Below are 14,493 nucleotides of genomic sequence, written 5' to 3' on the forward strand. Positions count from 1 at the left end.
GGGGGCCTCGGTGCCTGCTGGCACTCAGGTCAGCAGCTGGGGGGTGCTTCCACACACCTCCCAGGAGGCTGCTGGAATGTCTCCACCCAGTCCAGCCCTCCCAGCCAGCTGGGGACTGTGAGCAATGGGCTGGAGGGGGAGAAGGGAGGTTCACTTCAAGAGGGATGTAGATAACCTGGAAAGGGTTCAGAGGAGGGTCATCCATCTGGGTAAAGGCCTACAGGAAAAACCCTAAAAGGATTGATTGAGGGACCTGAATCTCTTCAGCCTCCGCAAGAGAAGGCTGAGAGGTGATCTTGTGGCTGTCTACAAACTCATCCAGGGGGGCACAGCAGGAAATATGGGATACAATGTTTACCAGGGCGCCCATCAAGATAACTAGAAACAATGGCCAAACTGAAGGAGAGCAAATTTAGATTGGACATCAGGAAAAAATTCTTTACAGTGAGGGTTGCCAAAATACGGAATACACTTCTAAGAGAGGTGGTGCTATCCCCTTCCTTGAGGGAATTTAAGAGGAGATTGGACAAACACCTGGCTGGGGTCATCTGAACCCAGCACTCTTTCCTGTCCAGGGAAGGGGGTCAGACACGATGATCTAATAGGTCCCTTCGACCCTAAAAATCTATGGAATTTATATACAGACTGTACTGATTGAATTGTATTGAAATCTGATATTTAAGCTGGTGGTCACTTGAAATTAACATACGTCACTACGTATGCCTGTGCCTAACCTGAAATACTTTGGCTTGATTTGAAAAAAAAAAATTCTAGAAAACAGAATATTACAAGGAATCAATGAACATTTAGTCATTAATTTATTTGGGAAAGGAGTTCTTTTTTAGCATATGATACTAATATATTGCAGGTACTATTTAATGGTCATTATTTTAGCTTCTACAATCCTTATCATTTGATACAACGTCAACTAACATGTCTTATGCAAGCTATACTATAGCTTAGTTAAATGAAAAGTAAAATATTTTAATCAACAGCATAAGAGTTCAACCAATTTAAAACAAGGGTAAATTAAAAATGTAGCAGACAAGTTCCAATTCATTCAGCTAGATGCTATAATATTACATACACACACACGCACGCACTTTACAGGATATAACAAGATTAATCTCTCTGTTCTAAAATTTCATATACGTCGTCTCCAGGTCTGTTGTAACCTAATACAGTTGCAATATAATTTGAATTTAAATAAGTACTTTACTTAAAAACTCTTTTATGGGAAGAAGTTAATTAATTCATTTTTAGAAAAGCTAACATTCTTAACGTACCTTGTATTGAGGCAAGTATCAAAACGAGAGACAGATATTTCATTTGCTTGATCCACTTTTGTCTTCATAATACATGGGCTAGTTCTATGTTCTTTATTAGCCAAACTCTCTTTGCCTGCAATATTTGCATACATAGTACAATAAATCAGCCACATCTTGAATATTTGCATGGAATTATTTTGATTTTTGCAGACTAATTTTTTAAACAAAACAAAAACAAAGCACAAATACCAGTTTCTTATATTTCTAAAAATGACACCATAAATCAGTAGCTTTCAAACTGTATTCCAAGATAGTCATCAGAGGTTCTGCAAAGAGACCAGGGTTAATGACAGAGTGGGTCAAGGGGTGGTACACTGCCATTGCCAGGTTGGGTCACCTGGCACTGCCTCAGCTCACAGGGCACCTTATACACATGACAGAGCTCTGCTCCAACACATGTTAATTAGCACACGTCAGAAAAGACTGGATCAATCAAGTCTGCTGCAAGCTTGCTGGAGTGTGCTAATTAGCATGCTCCAGTAGCCTTCGCGCCACCTGTATGTAGCGTCCTTATTTTTCAAAATGACACCGGGGGTGCTTTAATGCAACTAAAGTTCATTCAATGAGCTTGAAGTTCCCCTGCTGCCATTTTGAAGTGCAGGACACTGAATACATGTGATACTGTGGGCACAAGCAACTCTCAGAGCTGCTCTAATCATAGCACCTCCCTCCCTCCACCCTAGAGCACATGTATAGACACCCACAGTGGTTCCATGGCAAAAGTGGCATGAACAGTTCTGTCACTTTAGGAAGTTTGAAACTGAATGCCAGAAAAATCAGTCAGACCATGTGTCATGGGTGGGGTCCTCCAGGAGGGCCGTGATCTCCTTAAGGCCCCTTTCTCAGTGTCAAGTCAGCCCAAGGGCACCCTCTAATTCTCGCCCGCCACATCTTTGATGTTTAGATAAGTTTGGGAGGCTGCCTTACACCCTCTTGGTCACTTCTTGGTGTTGGTTCAGACCCCGTGGTTTCCCAGGCCCCTTATGGGTTCTCACTCTATGATGGGTGCTTCAGGGACACCCTAGCCTTAGGGGCTATGCATGGCTCCAACCACCCCTTATACCACGCCCCAAGCCTTGCTGCTGAAATAGACGTTGGTCTGTCAAATATACACTCACCCTCTCTGGGGTCCTCTCCGTAGTGCTGCCCTCTCTCAGGGATGCTCTGCAGCGCCGCCCTCTCTCTGGGGCCTTTGCAGTAATGCCGCCCTTCTCTCCAGGGCCTTCTCCACAACGCTGCCCCTTTTGATAATACTGCCCCCTTCTCTGGGGCTCCTCAGTACTGCTGCCCTCTCTCAGGGCCTTCTTAAGTGCTGCCCCCTTCTCTGGGGCCTTCTCAAGAATGTTGCCCCTCTCCCGGGGCTCTCCGTGCCCGCACTGGGCCTTCTCAGTAAAGCCCCCCGTCTCTCGGGGCTCACCGTGCTGCTACCCCCTTCCTCCGGGGCTCACCGCACCCACACTGGGGCGTCTCAATAGGGCCCCCTCTCTGGGGCTCGCCACACCCACACTGGGGCGTCTCAATAGGGCCCCCTCTCTGGGGCTCGCCACACCCACACTGGGGCATCTCAATAGCGCCCCCTCTCTGGGGCTGGGGTCTATGCACCCCGTACACCATGCCCTTACTGGTGCTGGGGTCCCCACGCTACTATGGGTCCCCTATGAGGCCTCCTCCAACCCCTAATACCCTCACCCAAACCACCGGTGATAAACAGCAAAAGCAAAACACAAGCCCCTAGGCTATAACGTAGCTTAAAGCCGCCTGGCTAAAACCACATGGCTCAGACATCCTAGAGCTGCCATCCTTTACCCGGCTTGAGCTGTACCTGCGGTCAGGCTTCTTCTCGCATCTTTACTCCAGGAGCTCCTTTCTCTCTCGCTGCTGGCAGGGAACTGCCCTGGCCTCAGCTCCTGGGCTTTATAAGAGCCAGGCCCTGCCCCTTACAGCTAGCTGACTGCTGGCAGGTGTGGGTCCTTTGCTGACTCCAGTTCCCCTGGCAACCAACAGCTGGGCTCCTTATTCACTGCTAGGGCTTTTTCTCTATCAGTTTCTCCTCTTTAGGAGCAGGGCACCTCAGTGCTCTACGACACCATGTTCAAATGCTATGTCAAAATGACAATACTAAAAATAATCTAAATGTATAACAAAAACTCCTATGAAATTTATCAGCCTTGTTTAATTAACATTTATTTCAATTAATTCCTATGTATTTTCCATAATATAAGATATAATATCACCACTCTGTTTGTTACTATCAGAGAAGAGATTTTTGCAAAAGCTCCCCTCCACCCCAAAAATCACCTTTACATTTATTTTGTCAGCATCATCTCAAGTCTGTACAAGCAACCATTTTCTTGGGTTGAGTGAACAATTATAAAGAAAGCATTTGTGGTATTATGGATGAAGCCCAAACAGTACTTTTTATACTGTAAGTGTCCCTTGAACAGTTGAGTGTCTGGAAACAGTAAGTGAAAAAGCGCTTTCACCTTGGGAACTGGAACTGGACTTAGACACCCCAGATTGGTGTGCAGTTACTCACAGGAACTGTCCTACTGATTCCAATCAGATTGCTTTCAGACTGCTCGTTAAGTAACTGTTCATGCATGAAAATAAGGGGCTCATAATAAAAAGCTTTATTCAAATGTACTGTAAAGACTGCTATTCAAAAACAATAAAAATAACCCTATGTAACAGGTATGCTTAAACCCCAGTAGATGGCCCTGTGCCATCCAGCCTGCAGGGCTCCCAATGGGTCCAGAAGTTTGGCAGTAGAAAAGCAGTGGCACTGCTCCTCCACCACCAAATTTCCAGATTTATGGGGAATCCTGGGCCCCATGCACTGGATCAGGCACTCAATCCCAGAGCACAGGGCTGAGCAGAGGCAGTGCTAGACCCCCAGCACATGGTGGGTGGGAGGGGAGGTGCCAGGCCTCAGGGTCTGATTGGTGTGGGGGGCTGGGTGGGAGCAGTGCTGGGCCCCAGGGTCCCAATCCTAGTGTGGGGGGCTGGGCAGGGGCGGTGCCAGGATTCTGGGACCCAATCCCAGCCCCCTGGGGTGGGAGGCAACAGTGCCAGATTCCTGGGGACCAAGCCCAGTATGTTGAGGTGGGAGATGATGGTGCTGGGGGCCTCCTGGGGCTGCAGCCACAGCAATCCTGCCAAGTGAAGTCTGGGGGTGGCCCAAAAGGTGGCCCAGCTCCGCTCTTCAGCAGTGCATGCTGCCCAAGTGTGCACTAATTCATTTCCCCCGCCCCCCCGCAGTTTTTGTTTTTTTGGGGTTTTTTTGACTCCTGGATATCCTGGGGCCAAAAAAGCCCTCAGCCAAAAAAACCCCCCAAACAAACCCCAGAGCAGCACACAGTCAGGCAACACACCCTTGCAGTGTGGAGAACACTGGACTGTGCGGTATGTGACACTGCAAACATGTTTGCGGTGCCACACCTCCCAACCACACTTGTCTGGACGTGCCCATAGAGCTCATCTTCATGAACAGGAATGTACTTTCCCCAGGGACAACTAGCAGCAGCACTATTAGGTTAGGGTTAGGTTTGCCCTGTCATTTTTGACAGGAATCAAGGGCAGATAAATATTCATTTTCTACATTTTTTAGGGGTCCCGCGGGCCGGCTAGAATGGCCTCACAGCCCGGATCCGGCCCGCGGGCTGTTTTTTGCTCACCCCTGATCTAGCACATGGGGCTGGTCTATGGGCCTGATTTGGACCAGCCCCAGATCTCGTGTGCATGGCTGGGCCAGTGTGGGTGCTGCGTGCAGCGCATGCCTCAGACCATCCCTGCACCTCACATTCAGTACTTGCTGGCCCAGCCCGGCATTACAAAACTGTGCTCTGGATCTGGCACACATGGCTGGTGTCTCAGCCTGAATCAGACTGGCCCCAGATCCAGCATGCAGGGCCAGTCTGGTGTAAGCACTACATACAGCGATTACCAGCTCTCAACCTTATGGGACACGTAGCCTGTACCAGATGGGCTCTGTGTACCACAAGCAGCATGTAGGGCTGGGGCCAACAGAGACTGCATACGACATGTAGGGCTAGTCTCAGACCCTCAGACAGCACCACAAGCTGGGTGATAGGGCTCTGCAGGCCAGTTCTGGCCTGTACCTTGCAATCTTCTTTATAGAGTTAAGTCAGGGCTAAACTATTCAGTAGTAATCATGCAGTTGGCTCCATACTTTAATAGTGCATACGGTGGACAGATTTCAGTGAATAACTGGTCATATATCCACTCTAAACATTGGTATAATTTTACTTCAGGGTAAAATCTGAAGTAAATTACCTCAGAGGAATCATGTGGGTCTGCAACCTTACTGTGGTGAAGATAATGAGGTGCAGTCTAAAGAGAACAAGTCTCTGTAACAGGATAACTCCTCCTTTTTAAGGCTGACATATACTGAAGATGACTATGGAAGCTTTCTATCACAATTTGATTAAAGCAGCGACAAACAAGACAACTATTTACATGTCTTCATTAGAAAGATTAATGAGTATCCACAAGCACTGCACTGGAGACCTACCATGGATTTCTTCTACTTACCCCAAGCCAGCAAACTTTTTAGCCTATTCATAAATTAGCAAGTAGCAACTTCAAACGTATATATTGCTGATATAAATGGCAATTAAAAAACTAGGAATCGCATCCAAATCCTGCAATGAGTTTGCACGTATGGATCCAATCAGAACTCATTATAAAACTGGGTCCCATTATAATGAATTATAATTGTAGTTTTTGTAATTTATAATACATTAGATGACTTAGTACCAAGGGCTTTTTATCATTTAACACTGATATAATAATTATGTCTTGCATTATTAACTGGCAGTTGTAATAATGAAATATAAAACTCTCCCCCTTAGAGAGCTGCAAGAAGCTCTAATCACATTTTTACTTCAGTACAAACTCACCTGCACCTATTCTTTTCTGACCCAGGTCTTGTACAGGAGAAGAAAGAAGTCGCAATGTTGTACTGTGTTCTTTGAAAATCAGTGGAGTTGATGCCAACTGGCTATACAAAGAAAGTTTCCCCTTTGGAGTTTTAAAAGTACTTTGATCAAGCCAGCCAGTTTGGTATTCGGGTTCTTCTAACATTTTAGATTCATAAGGTGGAGCTTCTAAGCTAAGTTCTTCAAACCAGTTGAGGCTTATTGGCCCTAAGTCTAGAGAGAAAAATATCCAGTATGTTACATCACCTTTTTTTTTCCCCCCTGAGAAAAAAAAAGCAACATAACAAAATCTAATCAAATATTGTGCCAATTACACAAAGTAGCACAGTTTTAACTTAACATGTTGATTGATCCAGTGCATATAGTTCTTCAAATGTAAAAATAAAATGTAACATGGGCTTAAATCAAGTAAGTTTAAATGTCCCCTCCAAGATATCACATAGTAACTGAATTATTGGACATTTAATTTGTCTTGTTAAAGAAAATCAACACTCTGCAGCCACAAAACTTTATAATATAGTAATAAAGTCTTACTCCTTCTGTGATGAAAGTTGCAATGGATTTTTAAGAGTGTTCATGGATATACAGAAATGCTGATGCTGCAAAACACAAAAGCCTGACGGTGACTTGACTTACATATAAGGGACCTGACCATGACAACAGGAAGTATGTCTAAATATTAGGATATTTATGAGATTTGAGCCACTCTGAAAGCTGCTATAGATTACAGCTAGACCTTTAGTTTTAATTACATCTGTAAAGGTTATAACTTATAAACAATATATTAAATCAATCCGTTCAAAATCTTAAATGGATTAACTTGATTGACAATTGAAAACATGAAAGAAAATGAACTACAAAAATAGAACTTCATAGAAATACAAAGGACGAAGATAAAAGGAATAATTAAGTAAAAGGAACATAAGCATAGCAAAATAAACAGCGTATAAAGAATATGGAAACGAGAGACAATAAAGTTAAACTGAACTCTTCAATAGGATACAGTTTACTGCAAATATCTGCTGAATGCAGCAACAAGAAAATCTCTCCGATATAAGCAATGTCTTAAAAGTTACTTATTTTATTCAAATTAAGATAAAACTGTACCTGATTCACTGCATTGTGTTTTAAATATTTCAAAGAAAGTTGATCTTCCAACAGGTTTATTAGCCATTTCCTTATCCATAGCATTAATGGAATGTGCGTTAAATAAACCTGAAAAATAATATGAAAATGCTTTGATACTCAGCTATTAATTGTACTGCTGCGCACTACTCCCAATTTCTTGTTTCATCATGCAAAATAAAGCAGCAAGCACTTAGTGCCAGGTAATATCCTTTCTAGCCAGCTAAAAGAATCACAATGACAGACTCCAAAGAAATTGGTATCTGTTTTTATAGGACATGGTTATGGTTGCACTGCAGGCACCTTAACATTAGAACCAGCATAAAACTTAGACAGTTTCAAAGCAGGGCATGGAAACTCAACTCTGAACACAAGAGAACAGTATCCAGACAGTTTCTGGAAGCTACAGAAGACTTTGATGATGTGTTATACCCCTCCCCCCCCAAAGTCACGTTCACACCGATTCTTGATAAATGATGTTTATCTTCCCCTACATGAGGCGGAAACCTAGAGAACACGGTTTTGTTAGCAAAGCTACAGGCCAAATACAAATTTAAACTGGACTAACTGGAAGCTGAACAGCTGCCATGCCAATTTTAAAACTGCCATCTTTTTAAAGCCTGTTAGAAACAATTAAGACAAGTGCATTTTTCAAATGAAAATATTTTATGCCTCATCCATTTCATGGTTTCCTCGGTAGGCAGAAAATGTCCCCCTATGTATGTGGGTTAATCTCAAACCATTCAAGGAAACAAAGCTACCTTTAAACCAATTATAACACCCCCCAGGGGCTTAAAAATACTTGCAAAGGACACAGGGGTGGCTGTTAAAGGACTAGCCCAAAGCCACGCCCCACTGTTTCATTCTGAACTCATTCCCCACAGGAGCTCAGGGAGGGTACTGGGGGAGGAGGGAGACACTGGTTTACCTGCACCTCCCCCCACCCCCGTGGTTGCTGCTGCACCCAAGCCAAGAGCCAGGCTGCGGCAGCCTAGGGAGTCCCCAGGCTCGTTGCAATCTACCGGCTCCCTGCGGACCCCGCCTCTTCCTCTCAATGGTCCGGAGGGTCCCCCCTCGCCAGACCCCGGCCCGGCCCCGCCGGTACCTCCGCGCCGCCACCTAAGCCACAGCGTTCAAGCACTGGCGCCAAATGCCCCACGCCTGCGCAGTAAGGCCCGGCTTGGCCGTGCCACGGCCCGTTGGAAGGGGGCGGGGCCGGCCCGGAGCTGCGCAGTGGAAGTAAGAGGCGCAAGCGGGGCATGAATTCCAGGGGTTTTCGCCTCCGCCGCGTCCGGCTGATGTAAGAGTCAGCGATTGTGGCTGCAAGACGGGAGCAGGCAGCCACAGCCACAGCACCCTCTAGAGCCTGAGCCCCGCCCCACAGCAACACCATCCTGCGGAGCCTGGCCCGCGCACGCCACAGACAGCAACAGCTCCCTCTGGAGACCGTGCACACCCCGGCCCCAGCCCCTCGAGGGGCTAGAGGAACGGAGTTATGGGCACGAGACAAGCTGCAGGGAGTCTGCAGCCTGTAAGGTGCATCTCTAGGCTTCAGGCTAACACTGCTAAGCACCTCCTTTTTGCTGGGGGTGGAAGAAACAGCAGGTCCAAGACAGGAGAGCATGGAGGAGGGAAACTGGAGTTTGTGACTGCTTTCCCATCCAGACCTTGGAAGTGGGCCCCCAGCTCCTGACTCTCAGTGTTTCTCTGCAAATAGATGTATATCCAACTGACAGGATGCCTGTCATGTCCCAGTGCCGGCCGTTCCCCACACAGGATAACAGGATAACCCGTTATCAGTTACACCAGGGGTTTTCAACCCTGGGGTATGCGTGCCCTTGGGGGTACTTGGGAAAGCCTCCGAGGTACTCAGCAGCAGGCACAGCCGCCGTTTCTGTCACCACCACTGGCACGCTTACTGAGCGGCTGCTGGGGGACCCTCCCTCAGCTCGTCAACCAGCAGCTGGGGGTACACTGACCCCAAAAGGTTGAAAACCCCTGAGTTACGCTACTGCCTCCAAGAATATGGAGAGGTAATTAGTGGAGTTAATTTGAAGTCAAACAGAAGGCAAGGTAAATTTGCACCTTATGGACTAAATTAGAGATATATATTATTATATATTACATATTAGTATAGCTGATTAAGTGAGCTCAAACTCATAAAAGTTTGTGCTAGGTAGCTCTGATTTAGTCCATAAGGCGCACATCTACGCTGCCTTCTCCAAAAGAATGGGTCATTACCATAGAAATAAAATGCCAAGCCTGCTGATGACCCATAAGGAAAGTCAATGTGGTCCCATATGTGGAAGGAAGGAAAGTTCTGCTAAAACCAGGGAGCTACAAGAAAGTTAAGGTGGAGAAGTCAAATCCCTCAAAGATAGGAAATGCTAAGGTGTCCCATGGAAATTTAATTTGGTTTTACTGTGTATGAGGCACCCTTAAAATGTTCACATACAATTTTTTCATGAAAATTCTTATCCCAATCAATGTATTGAACCTAATCAATATTCTCTTTATCCTGATATCCTGATATGATAAGGTGAGGTGCCATGCCATAATTACTGCATATCATCCAAATCCTATACTACTCTTGAATTATTAAAAATACATGATTCATGTATACAAATACATGATTTGCTGACATAGGACTGCTTTGTCCAGGCATCTTTAACCAAAACTTATACTGGTTTCAGAAACACTTATTCCCTCAGCGGTTTCTCTTAAAGATTACAAAGGTTTATTGTTTGTTATTTGAGGATGAACTGTATGAAATTACCATATAACTGATATCTTAATAATAACTGGAGAAACAAATTGGAGAAAAATAAAAATGGTTTGTTGAACATATCATATTCTTACTTCTTATAAACTAAACAAAGCATTCCTAGTTTATCTATAGAGACAAAGAAAATTGAATTGTTGGCACTCAGTTAAAGGCAACCTCCTTTCTCACCACTATTTACTGTTTGATAACCTGTGCTATTATAAAACCATGTCCCCTTTATGTCTAGAGACCTCTTTTCTCAAGCCCTGTACCCTGAGCCAGAGTCACTACTTCCATTCTTCACACCAGTTCCCGTCACTTACCTACACACCCATAGCAATACCACTGCAATATTGAATTGCCATGTTCCATCTAATCTAATTTCCTTTTTCTGGTTATGGCCAATGCCAAAAGCTTTCGAGGAATTTGCAAGAAACCCCACAATAAGCAAATGTACTAACAGGTCTCATTCCAATCCCTATCCATTAGACTTTAGTTTACATTGTTAGCATAACTAAAACACCAGATACTTTTGTTATCTACATACATTTTGAATCCTTTTTTTTAATCTCCCTAAATTCTTGCTCTCCATATGATCTGGTGGCAAAGAGTTCCACAACTAAATTACATATTATATGGAAACTTATTGACTTTTATCATCTTTTAATATGCCATCTTTCAATTTTATATATCCCCTTTTGCGTTTTGAGAATGGGAAAACAAAGCTCTTGATATTCCTCACACCTCTATACCAATCATTATTTTATATATTTTTATTACACTGAACCAAACAATGAAAACCACTGTAATCTTTAAAAGAAAGTGCTGAAGGAATAAGTTTCTGGAACCAACATCCTCCTCTAAGCTTTGCTTAAAGAGTCCTGGACAAAAGTCCTAAACTAGTTAATTATGTTGCCAGGGGAAAATACTGTATTTACATTAATCCAAGATTACTTTAAAATGACTCCCCTTCAAAATTAGGTTCTGTATATGGAAATTTATACATGTTATAATATCCCAGGTATAAAATTTAATTATTGGAAGGTCATCTTAAATTTGCCCTCCTTACCATTGTGGCAGGTAAAGCAAACCCCCTCCTCTTGCCGCTCTGCTTGCCCCCTCAGCCACTCCCCCCGCCAACCTGCTTCCTGGTTCTTCTCCCTCCTAGAGACTTGCTCCCCATGCCTGTCCCCACCTTGGATGTCTGTTCCCTTCTGCCTTCCCACCACCCCCACCAGTGCCTGGTGCCCTGCCACCTTGGGGCTGAAGCCAGTGCCAAGCCCCTGCCTGCCCCTGGCTGGAATGGCTCTTTGGTGGGGTAAGGGGCACGTGGCTGGGGACAATGCAGGGAGACTGGAGGGAGGGGTAAACTTCAGTCTGCCCTGCCATGTTCCACTTTCCCCACTGCCTACCTCCCGCACCCAGCTGCCTTTTCTCCCCTTACCTTCTGTCCCTGTTCTAGTCTCTCCAGTCCTGACCCTGCCCAGCTGGGAGCTGCCAGGCTGCACTGGGCAGTGGTGGAGCTGCTGCTGAGAGCCTTGATCCAGAGCAGAAGGCAAGGGGAGCAGGCTGGAGTGGGGGAGCAGAGTGTGGGAAGGAAGGGAATAGGGGGGCAGGCAAAGCCATGTGGGGCTAGGGAGGGAGGCAGGCACTGGCACAGAGGGGCAGGCTACAGGGGAACATATGGTGGGGGAGCACATGGCAAGGGGCAGACATCAGTGGGGACAGGCACAGGAGAACACAGGGCAGCGAAACAAAGGGTAGGGGTCTGGCCCCTGCCCCCTTCCAGCCACTTCTTTCCCCACCACAGCAGTGGAAAAGTTTAATTAGACCTTCCACTAATTAATTATATATATGGAAAATTACAACAGAATCTAATTACTGGGGGAGGGGGTGTCTTAAATTCAAAGTCGTCTTGGGTTTGGATGAATGCAGTAAATCTTTAATTTCCTTTTTGAAATGGGCTGACTATACCACATTCCCAGAAGAGTTAATATAACCGATTTATATAATAGCATTTGTTTTCCATATTTTTCTTTTCCCCATTCTCTATGCATCCTAACAACCAATATTCTTTTTTATCACAGCTGCACAGTACCTGGAAGTCTTTATTTAGCTGGCCACAATGTTGTGCTGGCCCCTTTCCTGATTTGGTACAGCTAATCTGGAAACCTATTATGTGTTGTACAATATTCTCTCCATTCAGCACAGCTTTGTATTTATTTACACTGAACCTAATCTCCTGTCAGGTTGCCTATTTGCGTACTTTACTTAAATCCCTCAACGTCTTCCTCCAGTCATGATTTTCAAATTTTGTTCCTTCTCATCTCCTTGTCAGTCATCAATATATGCATTACATTATCTTGGACTTAATATGGAAACTTGAGGCACGCTGAGGTTAACCACGATGAAAACTCAGCACTTTATTTCCAGTGCCAGAGCCCACTATTTATCCATGACAGTGGTTTGCTTCTCAAGTTTCTTTACTAGACTCTTGGGAGGAACTTTTTCAAGAGCCCTTTTGGAAGGCTAAACAAATAATTACCATCAGTTCTCCTTTATTTCTCTACCTTATTGACATGTTAAAAGTATTTTTATACCAAGACATGTTTTTCTTTTGCAGAAACTGTGGTAGTTATGCCCTAACATTTTATGACTTTCCAACTCTTTTATTAATGCTTTTAACTAGACATTTCAACCAATCTCTCTACCTCTCTCTGTCTAAGCACAGATATGAAGTTTATTCATCCGTAATTCTCCAAAACAAATGCGAAGAGCACAGACAAACTGCAGCCACTTCTATAATCTGATGAAAGGTATTTGTACACAAAAGCTTACAAAACATTTTTCCAACTATTTGAGTTGGTCTAATAAAAGATATAGGATTTACCCAAAGAACCTTCTTTGCCTATGTCACAACCCAATTAAGCAGTGCCCATGCCACTAGCAAGAGATACCATTCAAAGCATTCTCATTCCGCACTAGGTTAACTAAGGGTTAACAAGATGCTGGTAACAGCCTTTTTTGCTGTGCATGCCAACAAAAGAGATTTATAGCTGCGACACTAACAAAAACAAAACTTTAGCCCTCTGTGCTTTACATAAATCATTATAATTGGTCAAAGTAAAAGGGGAGTAGCCCTGCAACAAAACCCTAGCGGAGACTGCTACATAATTGGCGATTCTAATTAAATTTATGATGTGGCATGAAACAATTGGTTCTTACACAAACAAAACTCGCTTGCACTTCCACAAAGTCGGAGACCTCTGAACATACGTATCAGAGTAACTTGACAATCTGATCAATTGCCAAAGCCTCCCCGTCACCGACCCAAATTTAGACGTAAATCAACGACTGCCGGCCCGACATTTCTGCCCGAACACCTCTGCAGACCGACCTCACGAACTCTAAGCTGTAACTAACTAAGTATCTCTGACCTCCGTCATTCACCACCTTGACGGTGTAAGTAAACAATCTTGCTTTGCAACCGATAAACGTCCGTGCCTAATTCCACTCCAAGCGTCACAAGTATCTGCCTGCCGGGCCCCTAAGGCCCCGGACCCCTCGCTGCTGTGCATGGCAGCGACAGCCTAGAGCCTTTCTAAAATATTGGTACATTTGCTACTCTCCAATCCTTTGGTACAGTAGCTATTTGGCAACAGATTTTTCTAGAAACTCGGTTGCTTCACACTTGAACTCTTTTAGAAGCACTAGATGTATATCATCTGGACCTGGAGACTTACAGCTTTTTTTATCATATTTTCTTGAGTCACTTGTTCTGATACTTCAATCGCTGCTCATTCCTCATCTTTATTATTAGAAAAGATTTTATCTAGGACACACATCTTTCCATCATTATTTATGGTGAAGAAAAATGCAAAGAAATTATTTATCTTCTCAGCAAGGAGAGAATTTTGCAAACTCTGCAGTCTCAAAAGATTTTTGTACTGATTTAACCATATCAACTAAGAAAATGACAGTGAAATTAGTCCAACTCTCTACTGTGATACTGTTATGAAAAGACATCCTCTTAACACTGAAATCCTTCAGTGTGGAAGCAGTCATGCTGCTATAAATGTACTAGTATCTGTGTAATTAAATAAGTTATACATATAAATAACTTATTTAATCGCACAGATATTAGTACATTTATAGCAGTATGACAGCTTCCACACTGGAGGATTTCACCCATTTAAATGTACCTTATTGGTTTCTAGGTCAGTATAGTTAAACAGATACAAACAACCTCGTGTGTATAAAAGTCCTAAGAGACGGGCTAGTGAGGATACAAAAATGGGTAGCAATGATTAAGAGTTTC

At 44.1% G+C, this 14,493-nt stretch overlaps 1 protein-coding gene across 3 annotated transcripts in view; it reads right to left on the reverse strand.

Annotated features, from left to right (window-relative positions):
* BRCA2 (BRCA2 DNA repair associated) overlaps positions 1–8,601 on the reverse strand; it is a 55,127-nt gene extending 46,526 nt beyond the window's left edge. For 2 of the 3 annotated variants that reach the window (XM_059717355.1, XM_019498294.2), the window contains exons 1-4: positions 8,517–8,601; positions 7,394–7,501; positions 6,248–6,499; positions 1,287–1,401 (exon numbers count right to left, since the gene is read on the reverse strand). In XM_059717355.1, the coding sequence (XP_059573338.1) occupies positions 1,287–1,401; positions 6,248–6,499; positions 7,394–7,472 (446 nt within the window). In that variant the 5' untranslated portion in view covers positions 7,473–7,501; positions 8,517–8,601. Of the gene's footprint in view, positions 1–1,286; positions 1,402–6,247; positions 6,500–7,393; positions 7,502–8,433; positions 8,484–8,516 lie in introns of those variants that run through there. The other variant, XM_019498293.2, reaches the window with a different exon arrangement.
* Positions 8,602–14,493: the final 5,892 nt, after the last annotated feature.

Source organism: Alligator mississippiensis, chromosome 1 (assembly GCF_030867095.1).
Source record: "Alligator mississippiensis isolate rAllMis1 chromosome 1, rAllMis1, whole genome shotgun sequence".
NCBI lineage: Eukaryota > Metazoa > Chordata > Crocodylia > Alligatoridae > Alligator > Alligator mississippiensis.